The sequence below is a fragment of the Vulpes vulpes genome, unplaced genomic scaffold, assembly GCF_048418805.1.
Source record: "Vulpes vulpes isolate BD-2025 unplaced genomic scaffold, VulVul3 u000000714, whole genome shotgun sequence".
NCBI lineage: Eukaryota > Metazoa > Chordata > Mammalia > Carnivora > Canidae > Vulpes > Vulpes vulpes.
Window position 1 is genome coordinate 145,161 of NW_027325749.1, and position 19,419 is coordinate 164,579.

At 47.6% G+C, this 19,419-nt stretch overlaps 1 protein-coding gene across 1 annotated transcript; it reads left to right on the forward strand.

Moving 5' to 3' along the window:
• The first annotated feature begins 7,920 nt into the window (after positions 1–7,920).
• On the forward strand, positions 7,921–9,196 carry LOC140596774 (vomeronasal type-1 receptor 1-like). The gene has a single exon (XM_072745263.1). The coding sequence runs from the start codon at positions 8,146–8,148 to the stop codon at positions 9,061–9,063; it is 918 nt and encodes a 305-aa protein (XP_072601364.1). The 5' UTR covers positions 7,921–8,145; the 3' UTR covers positions 9,064–9,196.
• Positions 9,197–19,419: the final 10,223 nt, after the last annotated feature.

A 19,419-nucleotide genomic window follows, 5' to 3' on the forward strand; every position in this document is an offset into this window, starting at 1 on the left:
TCCAACAATATGAACAGACCTTTCTCCAAAGAAGATATACAAATGACCAACAAGTTTACAAAAAGATGCTCAACATCACTAATCATTAGAGAAATGCAAATCAAAACCACAGTTAAATATCACTCCACACCCATTAGGAAGAGTACTATCAAAAGATCAGAAAACAACAAGTGTTGACAAGGATGTGGAAAAATGAGAAGCTCTGGAAAACCACTATGGGAAACCGTGTGGCAGTTCCTCAAAAAAAGCAAAAGTAGAACTACCATGTAATTTATCAATTTCATTTCTGGGTATAATCCAAAAGAATTGAAAGCAGGTCTTGAGATATTTCCACACCCCTGTTCATAGCAGCATTATTCACAAAAGGTGAACACAAGGGGATCCCTGAGTGGCTCAGCAGTTTAGCGCCTGCCTTTGGCCCAGGGCGCGATCCTGGAGTCCCAGGATCGAGTCTCGCGTCGGGCTTCTGGCATGGAGCCTGCTTCTCCCTCTGCCTGTGGCTCAGCCTCTCTCTCTCTCTATGTCTTTCATGAATAAACAAATAAAATCTTTTTTTAAAAAAAAAGGTAAACACAAGAAATCCATGAATGGATGGAAGAATATACAGAGTGTGGTATATACATCTACTGGCATGTCATTCAACCTTAAACGGCAATCCTGTCACACACTACAGAATGGACATTAAGCCTAGTACTATGAACCAGTCACAATATGACAAATACTATATGATTCCAGTTAATGAGGTATCTTAAGTAGCCAAATTCATAGCAATAGAAAGAATGGTTGGGATTAAGGGGAGAAGGAGGGCATTGGTTAATGGGCATAGAATTTCAGATTTGAAAGATGGAAAAGTTCTGGAGATCCATTGCACAACAACATGAATATACTTAACACCTCTGAGCTATATGCTTATAAACAGTGAAGATGGTAGATTTTACATTATTTGTAGTGTACCACAATTTTTAAGAAGATAACCACATACTAAATATTGGGGAGGATGTACAGCAACTGGATTGCTCCTACACTGTGGTAGGGTTGTAAATGTCCCAGCCACTCTGGAAAACAGTTTCGCAGTTACTTTAAACATTGAATATACCTGTATCACACAGTACATCAGTTGTGCTTCTGGGCTTTGTTTCGGAGAAATGGAAACTTATGTTTACACAAAGATTCGTATACAGTTGTTCAGAGTAATGCAAAACTGTTGTCTGTTTGTGGTAGCCATACTGCAAAACAACTATAGAGTTTGTCAGTAGGCAAACGTTAAATGAACTGTGGGCCACTGATATCAGGAATTTTATTCCACAGTGAAAAGAATTTAGCTACTGATGCCTGCACAACGTGGATGGATCCAGAGACTAATGCTCAGTGATAAAAACCAAATCCCAGAAGATTATATGCTGTATAATTACATGATATTTATATAGCAATCTAGAAATAGCAAAAATAAAGTGATGGAAAACAGATATGTGGTGGTGGGGTGAATGTGAGTATGAAGAAGTAGCAAGAGGGAACATTTATGTAGATGGAATAGGTTTTTTTGTAAAGATTTTTATTATTTTTATTTATTCATGAGAGGCACACAGAGAGAGGCAGAGACACAGGCAGGGGGAGAAGCAGGCTCCTGCGGGGAGCCCGATGTGGGGCTCGATCCCAGAACCCTGGGGTCACACCCTGAGCTGAAGGCAGACACTCAACCACTGAGCCACTCAGGCATCTCTGGGTGGAATAGTTTTGTATCTTGAGGGAGGTAGCGGTTACATGAACCTACACATGAGCCAAATACTGTACATATACATTGCATCATCATCAAATTGTTCTATATCGTACCCTATTGTGAAAGATATAATAATCATTAGGGGAAACTTGGTGAAGGGTTAATATGACTTTTCTGCCCTGATAACCTCCTGTGAATCTATAATTATTTCAAAAAGAAACATTTAAATAAAAGAGATTTTTTCCTGTATTTAAAGTTGTGTACATTATATCACTGACCCTGTATTGAGAATTAAAATAAAAACTGGATTGATTTGGTCACTGAACAAGACAAAGCAATATGCTTGTTTTATATGGAAATTTCAGAAACCTGAAATTCAACTCTGAATAGTCACCACCCCAGCCTCAGGGATGCTGCACTGTGGCCAGTGTCCGCATAGTTTGGTCCGCTGAGAGAACTGAACTTCTGATTAGCATCCCATCATTACTCTGGAACCCTGAGGAATAATTTACAACTAGGCCAACCTGGGAGCCGTCTGTTACATCAGAAGGTAATTGTGCACTTGTGACTGACACTCTTAATGACCCTAACAGGAGACACCCGGCACCACCGAGTCCCGCTCAGGCTCCTGTGTACATGCTGTACATGCCGGGCTGAGTCCCTGTACACAAGGCCAATTCCATTTTGGATAACAAAGCAGTTAGTGCCCAGGGGGGAGATGAAGTCACATGGCCCCTTCCCCATAACCCTGACATCCTGCCATTGCTCTTCAGCACGGCCCATGAGCGTTGTCCTCCTGCCCTGGAGCCACAGAGACGGGCTTTGGTAAGGATGCTGCTGTGACTGGGGTCTCAGGGCTGCAAAGGAGATACTAAGTCCTTTCCTGAACTCTGCTACTCATTTTATTCTCTTCTTTTCAAATCTAAACTTGATCTTCTATCTCTTAAAATTTCCCCTTTATTTCTTCTTTGTATTAATTTTTTATGGTATGATAAGCATTTTGGTTTTGCTATACCACTTTATAAAAAAGATTTTATCTATTTACTCATGAGACACAGAGAGAGGGAGGCAGAGGGACAGGCAGGCTCCCCATGGAGCAGGGTCCCCGATGCAGGACTCAATCCAGGGACTTGGGGATCACGACCTGAGCTGAAGGCGGATGCTCAAATGCTGAGCCACCCAGGTGCCCCTACTATATCACTTTTTAAAAATTGTTCTATTATTTTCTTTTGCTGTTATATTAGTTAATTCCCCACTCATTAAATTCTTAAATTTCTCCTTTGGCTTTCCTGGCTATCTCCATCTTTCTTCTTTAATTGCATGTATTAAAAAAAAATCTCTACGTTTAATTGAGATAACATTATTAGTGCACATGGTCTTACGTATACTTGATGATAGATTGACATATACCATGTACTGATTGCGTAGCCTAGTCTTTGCCTTTCCTCCGTATTCCTTCCTGGTCCTTCACACTTTGGAGCTCATCCAACTTACTACTTCTATTCCCATTTCTTGCTTTCTTTTATTGGTTGCACTTTCTCTTCAGCTTTTATGCACTTTTTGTTGTTTTTAAGGATTTATTTATTTATTTGAGAGAGAGAGAGTGTGAGCAAGTGTGGGGTGTGAGAGGGGCAGGGGGAGAAGGAAAGAGAGTCTTAAGTAGACTCTGCTTTGAGTGTGGAGCAGGACCCGGCTCCAACTCAGGACCCATGAGGTTATGATCTGAGCCAAAACCAAGAGTTGGACACTTAACCAACTGCACCACCCAGGTGCCCTGTATGCACTTGTTTTTAAGCCGTTTTTAAAGATACTCTACAGTCTTTTATTTCTTTTAATTATGTACCTAATCGTTTTCCCCCAGGTTAGTATTTTATGTAATTTTTCTCATTCCATTTATCTGCTTCTGCAACCCTGTCACTCTCCCTTTCTGTTAATAATCACGGTATTTCTGCTGTTTCCAAGATCTTCACTACCATACCCTATTTCCAGAAGTACATTTGTTGTCCTTTTGCATTTCTTCCCCTTTTCCTTTGTTTCTCTTATAGTCAATATTCCTTCTTCTAGCCTGAGTACAATGCACATATCCAAATACATTCTGCATACCAGAATTTGCGGTTATGTTTGTGGCAAAGAACTCCTCCTCCCTAGGGCTTGTTAGCACACTCACTTTATGTCTTAATTTTAGAGACATAAAAATCTTTTAATATTTTTATTTACACTTGGGCTTTTAAAAAATTCAAGAAAAATATATTGGGTCTAATCTCTTGAAGATAATTATTCTATAAAATATTTAATAGATTTGTTTCTACAATTAGGTGTTCAGTGCATATGAAAATGATATTTTATGTGACATGATATCAGAAATATCTCAGGTCATACTTAGAAAAGAACCTACAGTACGGTTGTAAACCATACTTCTTTACTTGATCACATGTATCGGGACTAAAAAACTGTGTTGATTGACTGCTGGGAACTCTAATTTGTTTCATAAGGTGCTCCTGGCACCAAACCCATCATATCTTAATGATGTAGCTTCATACTGATTTACCTTGATACTTCATGGAAAAATTCTTTACATTCTTTTCTTCCTTTAAAATTGCTTTGATTATTTTTGACATTGTGAGTATCATAGACATTTGTACAGGTGAAAAAATCATCTTGAGAATCAGACCTGGATTCTATAATACTTATGCATCATTGTGGAAACATGGACGTTATTTGCATATTATATCTTTGAGGCTTTGAACATGAAAAATTATATGCTTTTTCTCTTACTGCTTTCACATGTCTTTTGTTTTTATTTATACTTACTTGATATTTTTATACTGTTTAGGTAGTATCTCAACCTTAAACTTTATTTTATAGAAGGAGTTTGTTTCTGGTATATAAATGCAAATGGTTATAGTATAGTGATATTTTTATCCATTTACCTTGTAAAATTCTTATTTGTAATTTTTAAACTCTAGATTCTTTGCAGTTTATACTTAGAAAATGATACCGTCTAATGAGAAAATTGTGGGGTTTCTTTCCTTTCCAAAATGTGTACTAGTCATTTTCTTGCCTTAGCTTGTAGATCATCTCCTCTGGTACAAAAAATGGTGAGTCAACCTGGTATTTTCCCGTTCAAAGAGAGGTTGCAGTATTTAGTCATTTTGCAGGATGATCACAGGCCCAGATAATAATTATTTTCCTAAGTTAAGCATGTACCATTTTGTTCTTGGTTTCCTACCATTTGTTTTAATTTTGAATGCACTTTGAATTTTATCAAGGAATTTTGATACAAGTATTGAGGTAGTCATAGTTTAAGTTGTGAATATAGTTAATTTTATTGACTTATTTGATTTTTTTTTTACTAATTTATTTTTTTAATTTAAATTCAATTTCCTGACATATAGTATATCATTAGTTTCAGATGGAGTTTTCAATAATTCATCAGTTGTGTATAACACCCAGTGCTCATTCCATCACGGGTATCCTTAATGCCCATCACCCAGTTACCCCTTCACCACCCACCTCCAGCAACCCTCGGTTTGTTTCCCAGACATGAGTCTCTCATGGTTTGTCTTCCTCTCTAATTTTTCCCCATTCAGTTTCCCCTTCTTCCCATACAGTCCCTTGCACTATTTCTTATATTTGGCATGTGAGTGAAACCATATGATAATTTTACTTTTTCCTGCCCATTTTGAGGATTTTTTTTTTTTAAAACTAATTGCTATGATTGAAAATTCCAGGATAATACCGAAGGGAAGCAGTGAAAGCAGGCATCTTTGTCTTGTGCTTGATCTTAGGAGGGGAGCTTTCAGTCTTTCAGGCACCATTTAGTATGGTGCTACTTTTGGGGTTTTCATATATGCCCTTTCTCATGTTGAGGAAGTTACCCTCTATTCCTAGAATATTGAGTTTTTTTTTTTTTATCATGAAAGGATGCTTTTTTTCCCTCCCAAATGCACTGAAATGATGGTATGGATTTTCCCCTTATTCCATTAATGTGCTGTATTACAGTATTTGATTTTATATGTTGAACCACCGTTGCATTCCTAGGATAAATTTCACTTGATCATAGTATGTCCTCCTTTTAATATGATACTGGATTTAGTTTGCTAGTATTTTGTTGGGGAATTATGCATTTATGTTCATAAGGGATTTTGTTCCCCCCCTTTTATTTTCCTTGTGATGCCTTTGTCTGGCTATGATATCAGTATAATGCTGACTTCATGGAATATGTTAGGCACTGTTCCCTCCTATTCTTTGGAAGAATTTGAGAGGCATTAGGATAAATTTTTTATTGGAAATTCACTAGTTAAGCCACGTGATCCTGAGCTCTTTTGAAGGGAAAGGTTCTTGACTACTAATTTAAGCTCTATATTTGTTTAGGGCTGTTTAGATTTATTTTCTATGTTTTCTTTTTTTAAAGATTTTATTTATTTATGATAGACATAGGGAGAGAGAGAGGCAGAGACACAGGCAGAGGGAGAGGCAGGCTCCATGCCGGAAGCCTGACGTGGGACTTGATCCTGGGACTCCAGGATGGCACCCTGGGCCAAAGGCAGGCGCCAAACTGCTGAGCCACCCAGGAATCCATATTTTCTATATTTTCTTGAGTAGGTTTGGTAAATTTTATGTTTTTAGGAATTTGTCAATTTCATCTAAGTTATCTAGTTTGCTGATATAAAACTTCATAATATTCTTACATAATATTTTTTTCTGTAATATTGTTAGTCATGTGCCCACTTTTCTGATTTTAGTGCTTTGAATCTTCTTTTTTTCTTAATCCATCTAAGATTAGTCAATTTTGTCAATCTTTGAAAGGAACAAACATTTTGTTTTACAGAATTTATTGTATTCTTACTCTCTGTTTTGTTTCTCTGTCCTAATCTTTATTATCATTTTCCTTCTGCTACTTAGGGTAAATTTGCTCCTCTTTTTCTAGTGTCTTTATATATAAAACGATATTATTGTGTTGTGTTCTATCTTCCTTTTAAATATGAACATTTACAGTGATAAATTTCAAATTTTAAGCAAAATAAACAATATATTATAAAACAACCAATAGGCCAAAGATAAAATTCAGAAAATGCTCAGAGTTAGAACTGATAAATGAATTCATCAACATGACACATGAAAAGATGCTCAATGTCACTGATCATCAGGGAAATTCATATCAAAACTACGAGACAGGGATCCCTGGGTGGCGCAGCGGTTTGGCGCCTGCCTTTGGCCCAGGGCGCGATCCTGGAGACCCGGGATCGAGTCCCACGTCGGGCTCCCAGTGCATGGAGCCTGCTTCTCCCTCTGCCTGTGTCTCTGCCTCTCTCTCTCTCTCTCTTACTGTGTCCCTATCATAAGTAAATAAAAATTAAAAAAAAAAAACTACGAGACATTATCTCACATCTGTCTGAATGTCTAAAATCAAGAACACAAGAAACAATAGGTGAGGATGTGAAGATAAGGGGAACCTCTTGTATTTTGGTGAGAATACAAACCTGTGGAGCCAGTTGTGTTCCCTCAAAAAGTTAAAAATGAAACTGCCTACGATCAAGCAATTGCACTACTAGGTATTTGCCCAAAGGATACAAAAATACTGATTCAAAGGGACACAATGCACCCTGATGCTTCCAGCAGCATTGTTTATAACAGTCCAAGTGTTCATTGACTCATGAATGGATAAAGAAGTGGCATATATATTCACATTCATATTCATATTTATGTATTTCTCAGTTATAGAAAAAGAATGAAATCTTGCCAGTTGCAATGCCCTGGATGGAGCTAGAGAGTATTATGCTAAGTGAGATAAGTCAGAGAAAGACAAATACCATACAATTTCACTCATATGTGGAATTTAAGAAACAAAACAAACAAGCTAAAGGGAAAAAAGGGAGAGAGGTAGGTAAATCAAGAAACAAACTCTTAACTATAGAGAACAAAGTGATGGTTATCAGAGGTGGGTGAGGAGGATGGGTAAAATACAGAATAAATATTAGGGAGTGCACTTGTCATGTTGTGCACTGGATGATGTATGGAAGTGTTGGGTTACTGTGTTGTATACCTGAAACTAATACTACACTCTATATTAACTAACTGGAATTTAAATAAAAACTTAATAAATAAATTGAACAACACATTTCTTTTTAAAAAATTTTAATTTATTTTAGAGAAAGCATGAGCTTTTACTTTTATTAATTGGCACAGAACATATGATACTCTGTCTTCATAAAAATTGAATTCTGTTCCTTGACAGTTCTGTTCTTTAAGAACCTGGATGATCCCTCGTATAGCTACGTAGTTGCCAATTCTGCAGGAAGACTCCCTGAAACTTGATAGCTTAGCCCTCAGTCTCAATTACCTTTACTATTTATATTCATAATTAAATTATTTGTCTATAGGATGTACTGGACTTGGTTTGAAGATCTAAGAGAGACTGAAAGACAATGATTTCCAGTGACATAATTTGGGGGATTTTCTTTATCTTTCAAACTTGTATTGGTTTCATGGGGAATTCTTTGTTATTTACATTATATATGTACACATGTTTAATTTTTCCTCATAAGAAGAAGCCTGTAGATATGATTCTTGCCCACTTAACTTTGGCTAATGCTCTGACGCTCATATTCAGAGGGATTCCAAATATAATTACATCTTTTGGAATTAGAGTGGAGATGGGCGATACTGGATGTAAAACAGTGCTCTATATTCAGAGAGTTACCCGGAGCATTTCTCTGTGCACAACCGCCCTCCAGAGTACATTTCAGGCAGTGACTATTACTCCAAGTAGTCATAAATGGGCCTGGCTCAAATACAAAATCCCTGCATTCCTTCAACCCTCCTTACTTTTCTTCTGGATGATCAACATGGCCATCTATTCTGTGGTCCTTTTACGAACTGTGGCCAACAGGAATATCACCGATGATAGACTTGGGTATCAGATTGCTTATTGTAAAAGCAGTGCACATGATGGCCAGATATCATCAATATTTCTAAGTACGGTATTCCTTCGAGATTTGTCCTTTCTCTCTCTGATGACATGTAGTAGCATCTACATGGTGAATATCCTTTACAGACATCACAGAGCAGCTCAGAATGTTCGCAGTACCATCCAGTCTTCACGCTCTCCTGAAAACAAGGCTACTCACGTCATTCTCATACTGGTGAGCTGCTTTGTTTTCTTTTACTGGACCAACACCTTTCTTACTGTTTATTTAGTTTATACAAGTAAGAAAAAGGAGCAACTGGAGAAATTTAATAACTTTTTTTCATCATGTTACCCAACTATCTGTTCTTTCTTTCTAATTAAAAATGAAAATAGAATAAATTTCATGAAACCCCCAAAAAGATTTTTCTCTTCTTAAAGAAAATTCATTGATCATAGAACACTCTTTAGCATTCTTCTGCACCACAGGAGTCATTTGTATGAATATAGATTAACATGCTTATCGATGACATGAGTTACATTTATCGTCCCCATTGAACTGAGTTAACAATCCAAAGAACTGTAATTAAATTATTGTTTTCAGGGATCCCTGGGTGGCGCAGCGGTTTGGCGCCTGCCTTTGGCCCAGGGCCCGATCCTGGAGACCCGGGATCGAATCCCACGTCGGGCTCCCCGTGCATGGAGCCTGCTTCTCCCTCTGCCTGTGTCTCTGCCCCTCTCTCTCTCTCTCTGTGACTATCATAAATAAATATAAAAAAAAAAAAAAATAAAAAAATAAAAAAAAAAAAATTATTGTTTTCAAATGTTTACAAATTATTGTTTAAAATGTTTAAAAAACATTTTAAAGATTAAATGTAAGGTTTAGATTATGATACCATGGATATAAGTTTTAAACTTTATAAAATAGCAACAGGTATGTAATGTAGAATGTTTTATAATATTGGAAACATTATCATACAATTATAGAAATCAATAAACCTACAAAAGGGTAGTGGTTACTTTTTTTGTGTAAGGTAACCTTAGCTCTAAGCAAAGTGATGAAATGTGTGTGCTTATTAAATTGTGCTCTATACTTTGTGTGTCAGAAATATGTCATATTTAATTTTAAAAGTAGAATTATTAATATTCTCATATAAATTCAGAAATGTGTTCAAATTTGCAATAATTTTTTACCAACATTTAAGATGAAGAAGAAACACTAAGAAATATACAAGATCTCAAAACACCAGAAATATTATTGTCCTGAGAACTGTTGAACATATAGATGACTTGAGGTTTGAATTGAAGAGTGAAAGAAGAAGGGGGCAGGGGCACCTGGGTGACTCAGTTGGTGAAGCATCTGCCTTCGGCTCAGGACATGAACGCAGGGTCCTGGGACTGAGCCCTGCATGGAAAGCCTGTGTGCTCAGTGGAAAGCCTGCTTCTCCCTCTCCCTCTGCCTCCCACTCTGTCCACTTGTGCTCCCTGTTTCAAGTAAACAAATAAAATCTTAAAAAAAAAAAGAAAGAAGGGGGCAAAAAGGCCAACACCCAAGAACTAGGTATCTCCCACACCAGAGAAAGTAAGGCAGCTTGTCACAATTACAGCTTATTACAAAGGGCTGCATGCTCAGCTTATGGCGTAGTAGGATAATGCAGGTCAGATGGTTCTGGTATGTAGTTAGGAAATAAGGTATAGATTCAGGTTTGGGCTTAGGGTCAAAGTCTGGGGTTAGGGGTTTGGGGTCGGGGTCAGGGTCAGAGTTAAGTTTAAACATAACTGGCTCTCTTCCTCTCCTCCATCTGCCTGGGCCCCCAGGGTGGACAGGACTTGCCCAGGGTCACATGTGAGTCCAGACTTGAGCTGAAGCATTGGTTTTCTGCCCTTTGGTCCTCTAATAGAGGCTCTAATAGAAGAATGAAGTGTTTACCTGGTCACTTACTGTTTCAAATCCAACCCAACCCCAGTCAAGGCTTGTGGAGGGTGTCAGAGGTTATGTATTGTTCTTTCCACTGCCCCACCTGGGAAGAGTGCTCCTGGCCCCATTCTGCCCGGGCGGCTCCAGGGACCAGCACAGCCCTGACCGGTGAGGGCACTCGGGGGACACGCATGGATTCATACAGGACTGTGTGCACGGGCCCAGCCGGCCCCATGTGCACCCTTCTCGCAGGCTGGTGTGGCCTTCCTGGCACCCTTCACTTGGATGCACCGCAGTTTGCTTATGGGTTCATGTACTGAAGGACATCCTGATCTCTTTAAGGTTTTAGCTACGATGAATAGAGCTACCGCGCATACTCGCATGCTAGTTTTTGCGTGGAAACAGTTTTTTCAAAACAATTGTCTAAATACTAGAAGTATGAATGTTGGGCCCTCAGGAGAGATTTATTTAGCCTTGGAAAAAACTGCTAAACTGTCTTCCAAAGCAACCGTATGCACATCCCCAGCATAAAGGAGCATTCCTGTCATATACAACCCTCCAGCAACTGGGATCCTTTTTTTTGGACTTTAGCATCTCTAAATGGTGTGTAGCACTATCTCGCTGCTGTTCTCATTGGTAACTTCCTAATGATAGAGGATGTAGACCATATTTTTTCAGGCTTGTTTTGGTTTGTTAACACAGTATAACATAGTTTCAGTGTACCACATAGTGATTCAGCCATTGGCTACAATGCCTGGTACTCGTCACAGGTGCCCTCCGTCATCCCCATCCCATTTCCCTATCCACCCCCCCCCATTCCTCTGGTATTTATTACTTTATTCTGTATGGTTAAATGTGTTTCTTGGTTTGCTTCTCTCATCTCCCCCCGCCCCCCGCCCCTTTGCAGTTTGATTGGTTTCTTAAAATCCACACGTGAACGCAATCGTATGGTATTTGTCTTTCTCTGACTGACTTAGTTCATTTAGCATCAGTCCTTTCCGGTTCTCCCACATCGTTGTCAATGGCTTCATTCCATCCCTTCTGATGACCGAGTGACGTCGCAGTGACTGTATTTCCCCCATCGTCTGTGCCCACTCATCTGTCGGTGGACGCCTGGGCCCGGTCCGCTGTTCGGCTGCTGTTGATGACGCTGCTGCAGACACTGGGCTGCACGTCCCCCTTAGGATCTGTACTTCTGTATCCTCGGGGCAAGTACCTTGCTGCGCAATTCCAGGATCGTAGGGTCGCTCTACTTTTAACTTCTTGAGGTCCCTCCGCACCGTTCTCCACAGTGGCCGCACCTGTTCGCATTCCCACCAGGAGTGCAAGGGGGCTCCCCCTTCTCCCCAGCCTCACCAACACCTGTTGTTTCTCGTGTTGTGAATTTTAGCCATTCTGACGGCTGTCAGGTGACATCTCATTGTGGTTTGGGTCTGCATTTCCCTGGTGATGAGTGATGCTGAGTGACTTTCCGTGTGTCTGGTGGCCATCTGGATGTCCTGTCAGAGACAATGTCCATTCATGTTTTCTGCCCATTTTCGGTTGGTAATTTGTGTTTAGGATGCTGAGATTTATATTTGCTTTATCTATTTTGGACACTAACTCTTTATCGGATGCGTCGTTTACAAATATCTCCTCTCATTTTGTACGTTGCCTTTTCACTACGGTTGTTTCCTCCACTGTGCGGAACCTTTTCAACTTGATGAAGTCCCAATAGTTTATTTTTGCTTTTGTTTCCCTCGCCTCAGAGGCGTGTCTTGAAAGAAGATCCAATGGCCCATGTCCAAGACATTGCTGCCTATCTTTTCTTCTTTTTATGGTTTTAGGTCTCACATTTAGGTCCCTAATCCATTTTGAATTTATTTTTTACATACATGGTGTAAGAAAGTGGTCCTGTTTCATTCTTCTGCACGTGACTGCCTAGTTTTCCCAACACCGTTTGTTGAAGAGACTTTTTGCTGTTGGATATTCTTTCCTGCTTTGTTGAAGATTAATTGATCATAGAGTTACAGGTGTGTGTCTTGTTCCGGTTTTCCATTCTATTCTATTGATCTAAGGCTCTCTTTCTTGTGCCCGCACCATACTCTTTGGATCGCTAGAGCTCGGTGATATAACTTGAAATCTGGAACCCCAGCTTTGGTTTTTTTTTTTTTTTTTTTTTTTGGTTTTGTTTCAACACTGCTTTGGCTATTTTCAATCTTCCGTGGTTTGTTTTTGTTTTGTTAAAGATTTTATTTATTTATTCATGAGAATACACAGAGAAGGGACAGAGAGAGAGAGAGAGAGAGAGAGAGAGAGGGAGAGAGAGAGAGAGAGGGGCAGAGATCCAGGGCAGCCCATCTTCCGTGGTTCTATACAAATTTTAGGATCATTTGTTCCAGTTCTGTGAAAAATACCATTGCTATGTTGATGGGGATCACATTAAATGTATAGATTGCTTTGAGCATAATTTGAGAAGAATGGATATTAACTCTTCTTTAGATATCCGGTAGAATTGCCCCGGGAAGGCCATCTGGTCCTGGACTTTGTTTCTTGGGAGATTTTTGGTTGCTGATTCAATTTCTTTGCTGGTTATCTGTCTGTTCCAGTTTCTTATTTCTTCCTTTTTCATTTCTGCTATGTTATCCAATTCTAGGAATTGATCTATTTCTTCCAGGTTCTAAGTTGTTGGCATATAATTTTTCATAATGTTCTCTTATAATCGTTGGTATTTCTGTGGTGTTTGTTGTTATTTCTCTTATTTGTGATTTTATTTGGGTCCTCTTTCCTTTTTTTAAAAAAGATTGTATTTATTTTTTCATGAAAGACACAGAGAGAGGAAGAGACACATGCAGAGAGAAAATCAGGCTCCATGTGGGGAGCCTGATGTGGGACTCAATCCCCTAGGACCCCGGGATCCTGACTGGAGCCAAAGCAATTGCTCAACCACCGAGGCACCCAGGTGCCTTGCTGATTCAATTCCTTTGCTAGTTATGGGTCTGTTCACATTTTCTATTTCTTCCTATTTCAGTTTTGCTCGTTTGCACATTTCTAGGGATTTGTCCATTTCTTCCAGGTCTCCCAGTTTGTTAGCATATAATCTTTCATAGTATTCCCTTATAATTGTCTTATTTTTCTGGTGTTGATTGTGATCTCTCCTCTCTCATTTGTGATTTTATTTAGAGAAGGTCCCTTCTCTTTTCTTGTTGATGAGGCTGGCTAGGGCTTGATCCATTTTATTAAGTATTTGAAGAACCGGCTCTTAGTTTCGCTATTCCATTCTACTGTTTTGTTGTTTCTGTATTGTCTATTTCTGCTCTCATCTTTATTATTTCCCTTCTGCTGCAGGCTTTAGGCTTTGTTGCTGTCCTTTTTCAGCTCAAAGTACAATGAAAGTAAACAAAACTAATATGTAAGGTATATACATAAAAACTAAAATCAAGCAATTAATAAAAAAGAATTGAAGAAAAGAAATGAAAATAAAGCAAGCCCAAAGTACAGAGGAAGCTCGACCCCGCTCTCCTTCCGGAGCTGGAGCTCTGCGGCCTCTGCGGTACCTCAATCTGGCAGCAGCCAGAGGTCCAGTCGGGGTCTGGAGGCGGGGCCGCCGCACTGACTTCAGGTGCGCACCTGCCTCGGGGACGATGCACCTGCGGATCAGAGGCAGGGTCTGGCCTCCCGCGGGCAGCGCCATGCTACTCCTCGAGCCTCGGCGCTGATGTCAGGTGCGCAGCTGCCTCGGGGGCGAAGCACCTGCCTCCGGAGCAATGCACCTGCGGGTCAGAGGCGGGGTCTGCCTCCCACGGGCAGTGCTGTACTGCCCCCGAGCCTGAGAGCGGGATGTGGGTGGGGGCGCCAAGTCCCCTGGGCCGGGGGCTGAGCATCCGCGCCCCGGTCTGCAGGGGCCTCCACAGAGGAGCCCCCGGGCCCCGGGCCTCCACCGCTTCTACAGACCCTGCATTAACCCTGCCTGTCTGAGTTTTGTTTTTTTGTTTTTTTTCTTTTTATCTCAGACAAGTGACTGAGTTTCACACCTCCAAGTTTTAGGGGCTACCCTGGGGGAGACCTGTGCTCCTCCCGCCCAGGAGGGTCTCCTCCGACTTCTGGCCTTTGCTAGCCCAGCCCAGGGACACGGCCCCGTGACCGCACAGGGGTTTGCAGTTTGTGGCCACACAGGGCAGACAGCTGGCCCTAGTCCCGCGGCCCTCGGCCGGGGTCCCCGCTCCTGGGCCTGGGAACCGTTGGCGCCACCGTCCTTGGGACCCCGGGGACCCTGAGCCCACCCTGTCGCTCCAGGGGCCGCCCCCCACTTCGCCTCCCGAGCACCGTCGAGGCCGGCGTGTACCCGCCCCCAGCAGACTTCTGGAAGTTCTGACTTTGTGCTCTGCTGCTTCTAATAGTGTGCGTAGACCCGTCAGCTGGCTCCCTGCCCCTGTGGGATCCGGGGCTGTGTCTCCCCCAGACCGACTGACTGATTTTCTTTTTAAGATTTTATTTTTCTGTCATCTCTACACCCACATGGGGCTTGAACTCTCCGCCCCAAGAACAAGAGTCGCGTGTTCTTACCAACCACCCCAACCACCCCGAGAGCGGCCAGGCTCCCTTTGATTGATTGACAGGGAGTAACTGAAGCCGACGTGCTGCCTGTGTCGTGTCAGGGCAGAAACTGAGCCCCGGCGTCGAGGTGCGGTGGAGTCATTGGGACCTTGGTCGATGTTAAAGAAAGCGGAGCCTCCCCGGGAGCCCCGGGAGCCCAGGGAGCGGGGCCCACACACGTGACAAGTTGGCCGTTTCCTTGACCAGGAGTCATTGGGCTGGCTGCCGATTTATTTGAGTTGCCGTTCGACGGCGAAGGTCGTTCTAGGATGGGGACACAGCGAGAACGTTCCGGGTTCTTGCGGGTTCGGAGGTAGCTAAAGCTCCCCCGTCGTGGACTCGATGTCCCAGTTGGGTGCAGAGATAGGCGAGCCAGCAAAGAGATGAGAAACATGGCCCTGGGGTGCCTGGCCGGCCTGGTCGGGGGACCTTGATGTCAGGACTGTGAGCTGGAACTCCGTGTTGGGTGTAGAGAGGACATAAACGTAAAACCTTTAACAAATAATAAATGGATGAACTAAGACAGCGTGACGTGGAAGGGGAGTCCTCGCTTCAGGACAAACCTCAGAGCGGACCACGTCTAGCCTGCGACCTGTTCTTGATGGCCCCGCTCGCTCTCCCGGGCCCAGATGACGGGGTCCCCCACGAGGGACGGTCCCGCCCGAGTGGGAGTGGGCCTCCTTCCCCGTAAGGCCCGTGCCTCCCCTCGTTCTGCAGGACAGAAGAGCCGGGAAGGCACGAGCTCGGGGGGGATCAGCATAAACCTCGGCGATGGTCCTTCCCGATCCCGGGAGCCAGAGCTCGGCCTCCTTTTGGGACCCGACGTCCTAAAGAAGCCCGTGTGGTCAGTGGCTCGGATGCAGGGCGGAGGCCGACGGAGAATCAGGAAGAGCAAAATGGGGCGGGGGGGGAACCAGAAGCTGAAGGAGAGGAGGACAGCTGTCAGCATCGGGAGCCTTCGCGGGGACCCGGCGTCCTTTCCCAGGAGGGGCCCCCCTCTGTAGGGTGCTTCCCGCCGCCCCGCGCTCCCCGTGGGCACCCGCAGGCGCATCCCCGGGCCTCCAGCGCCTCTGCAGCCGTGGTCTGGAGCGTCCTCCGTGTGTCCTACCGGGGACCCCAGCGTCCCGTCTGTAACCGTCCGGCTGCTGTCTGACAACAGTCGGGGGATTCCGACGTTTGTTGGGTTTGGGGTGTGTGCCTGTCTGTCGCCGTGCCGCGATCTGATCCTCGGGCCGCGTCGTCCTGACGCCGAAACGGTTGAAACACCATCATTTCCGGTGCTGGCGCTGGGCGGCTAGCTGGGTTCTCCCGGCCGACCCGGGCCCCCTCGTGCCGTCCCGTGCCGTCCCGTGCCGTCCCGTCCCGCCGGGGGGTCGGCTGAGCTGGAAGGTCCGGCTCGGCCACATTCCCGTGGGTGGCAGCGGGTCCCCGCCGAGCGCCGGCCGCTTCTCTTCTCCCCGATGCCTCTCCAGCGGGGAGCCAGACCTCGGGGCCGCCCTGGGGGGAGCTCCTGAGGGGCCGGCTGCCCGTGGGGGGAGCCCTGGGGCTGCCTGTGTGTGTGTGTGTGTGTGGGAGTCGGGGTGGGGACGGGGCCGGGGTCCCTCGGTCCCCTGCGCTGCCTGCCCCCAGGCCGAGCCCCGCGCTCACCCAGCCCCTACTCTCCAGGGCGTGCAGGGTGCCCTCCACACTCTGGTGCGAGGGATCCAGCAGCACCGGGTGTGCACGCTGAGCCCGCCCGGTGAGGGTGGCCCAGGTGTGAGAGCTGCAAGGGCCTGCTGTCCTGACGTCCGCTCCGGGGCCACGCTGACCGCCCCGCGGGCCCTCTGTGCCCCAGGCGCACAGGCCCGGGGCGGGGAGGGGAGGAAGCGCCCCGGAGCCCGGGCAGCCCAGGCCCCCTGGACAGAGGGGGCACAGACCTCCCAGGGCGCTTAGCACAGACCCTGGTGACCTGAGGCTCCCCGGCTGTCACTCTGTCCCAGGCCCGTCCTGGCCGCGGGCGCAGGCTGAGTCGCAGTAGAGTCTGCGGGGTCCTGACCCTGGCGTCTGGCCGCCCCGGGAAGGCACGTGGGGACGTCAGCCGTGTGTGCCTGGCGGCGCCCCCGCAGGGGCTGGTCGGGGCCTGGGCGGCGCCCCCTCCTCCTCTCTGGGGGTGTCTCCGCACCCCGTGCACAGAGCTCCGGGAGACGCAGAAACGAGCCGGCCGTGCCCTCTCACACAACAACACTTTATTGAACTTGCAACAGCAAACGGGCTCAGAGCCGAGGGTGCGCGCCTTCCCCTGGGAGACCTTCCTGTCCTTAGAGGAAAGCGGGAATCCCACAGGGGTGCGGGTGCTGGAGTCCCCCGCCTGGGAGCCTGTGCGGACTCGACTCCGGGTGGGGGCGCGTGTCCTGAGGTCGGGGCGGTGAGAGGCGGTTCTGGGGGCGGCAGGGCTGACGTGGACCTGCGGCCCATGGGCTCCTGCGCTGGGTCCCCGCAGGGCAGCTGGACCCCGGCCTCGGGCCCCCTGGGGCCGGGTGACTGACTGCTGGAGCCCCAGCGCGTGGAGGAGCCTGCCTCCTGGTGTGGGTGTGGGTGTGGGTGGGGGTGGGGGTGGGGGTGTGGGTGGGGCCCACGGGCCTCTCCCCGCTGCCCTGCCCTGCCCTGGGGTGTCCCGGGATCCCCAGGGCTGCCCTAGGTCAGCGACCTGGGTCTGTGGGGCACGCCCAGGGCCCAGGAGGCCACATCCTGCTGTGAGAGGGCTCGCTCGGCCCGGGGCCAGAACGCAGGCCTGGCCAGGGCCCCGGGGCGCTGGATCCCATTAGCGCTGGGCCTGGGGCAGGCGCTCGAGTCGCCCCTGCCCCCACAGAGCCCGGGGCCAGGCCAGCCCAGGTCCCTCTGGGTCAGGGGCTGGTGTCCCGTGCGGGCGGTGCCGCCCTCCGGGAGGCACAGCGAGACGAGGCAGGGCACGGTGACGGCGGGCCGGAGCCTCCGGGCCCCCGCCCTCACCGCCACGCTCTGCCCCCGAGGCCCGCGAGCATCGAGCTGCCCCGTGGACGCGGGGGGCAGAGGGTCCCGGGCCTGTGCGGGGCCTCGGGGCAGCGGGCTCAGCGCCGCCCTGGCTCTGCCCTGGCTGTGCCCGTCACTGCCCAGCGAGGGGCACGAGCTGCAGTGGCCGCGGGGCAGGAAGGGTGTCCTGGGCCCGACAGCGTCATCCCTAGGGGGCTGGGGGGACCGCGTGATGGGAGTCCCGGGGGTGCTCCAGGGCCCGGTCCGTCGCGGGGCCTCTGGGGTGGCCCAGGCAGGTGCCAAATGGAAGGAGACCCCGTTTTCTGTCTTGAAGCCCGCCGTGTCCCGGGGCCGCCTGCCTGCACCGCCTTGTTGCCCCGGGAGGGTGGGGAGGGAGTTCCACCGCCGGGGCTGGGGGGCAAGTTGGACGATGGCCTGGCCGGGAGGGGGTCCGGGCGGCTCAGGCCGGGCGGCTGGGCCCGGGGAGGCCGGCTCCTCCACCCTGGGCGGTGGCTCAGAGGCCGGAGAAGGGAGGAGAGGCCCGGGCGCCGGGGACACTGGCTCCAGGCCCAGGGGCCTCGTGGGGAACTCCTCAGGTCCCGCTGGAAAGAGGCCGACGGGGTCAGCGTCTCCAGCAGGCTGTGTGTCCCCCGCTGGGGGCCCCGGGGGTCCTCACGGCTCCCGCGTGACCCCCCCCCCGGCCTGACCCTGTGCTCAGCCCCCCACACTGCTGCCCGGGCCCTGCAGTGGGTACCCGCCCGCCCAGCCCTGGCCTGGGGTCCCCGAGGCTGGAGCAGAAGAGGAGAGCCCCAGAGATGAGGACGGGGGCCCCGGGGGCTCTGTCCCCTGTGGGCGGCCCCAGCAGGCCGAGTCGGGAGGGGCCGGGGCCCTGAGCCCACCTGGCGGGGGCAGGTCGCACCGCATCCTGCGGAGCTGGGTCATGGAGGCCCGAAGGTGTCTCAGCACGGCCTCGTCCTCCAGGGCCCAGGGCTGGGCCAGAGAGTCCTGGAGGAACTCCCGGAGCCCTTCCAGGGGCAGCTTCAGGAGGCGCTCTGGGCGGTGGGCGAGAGTCAGACCCAGAGGGCCCCGCCCTGGGGCCCCCGGGGCCCCCAGGCCAGCGGCTGGGGTCCCGCTGTGCCCAGGAGCGCCGCGGGCAGTGCGCTGGCCGCGGTGGCCCCTGCCCGCTGCTCCACTCGGGGAGCCCCGCTGCACCCGCCTGCCCCGCCGTCCCCCCGCCCCAGGTCTGGGTGCTGCTCAGAGCCCAGGGTCACCGCCCCTGCCCCCCGCCCCCGGCACACCTGGGCTCCCGGGGGC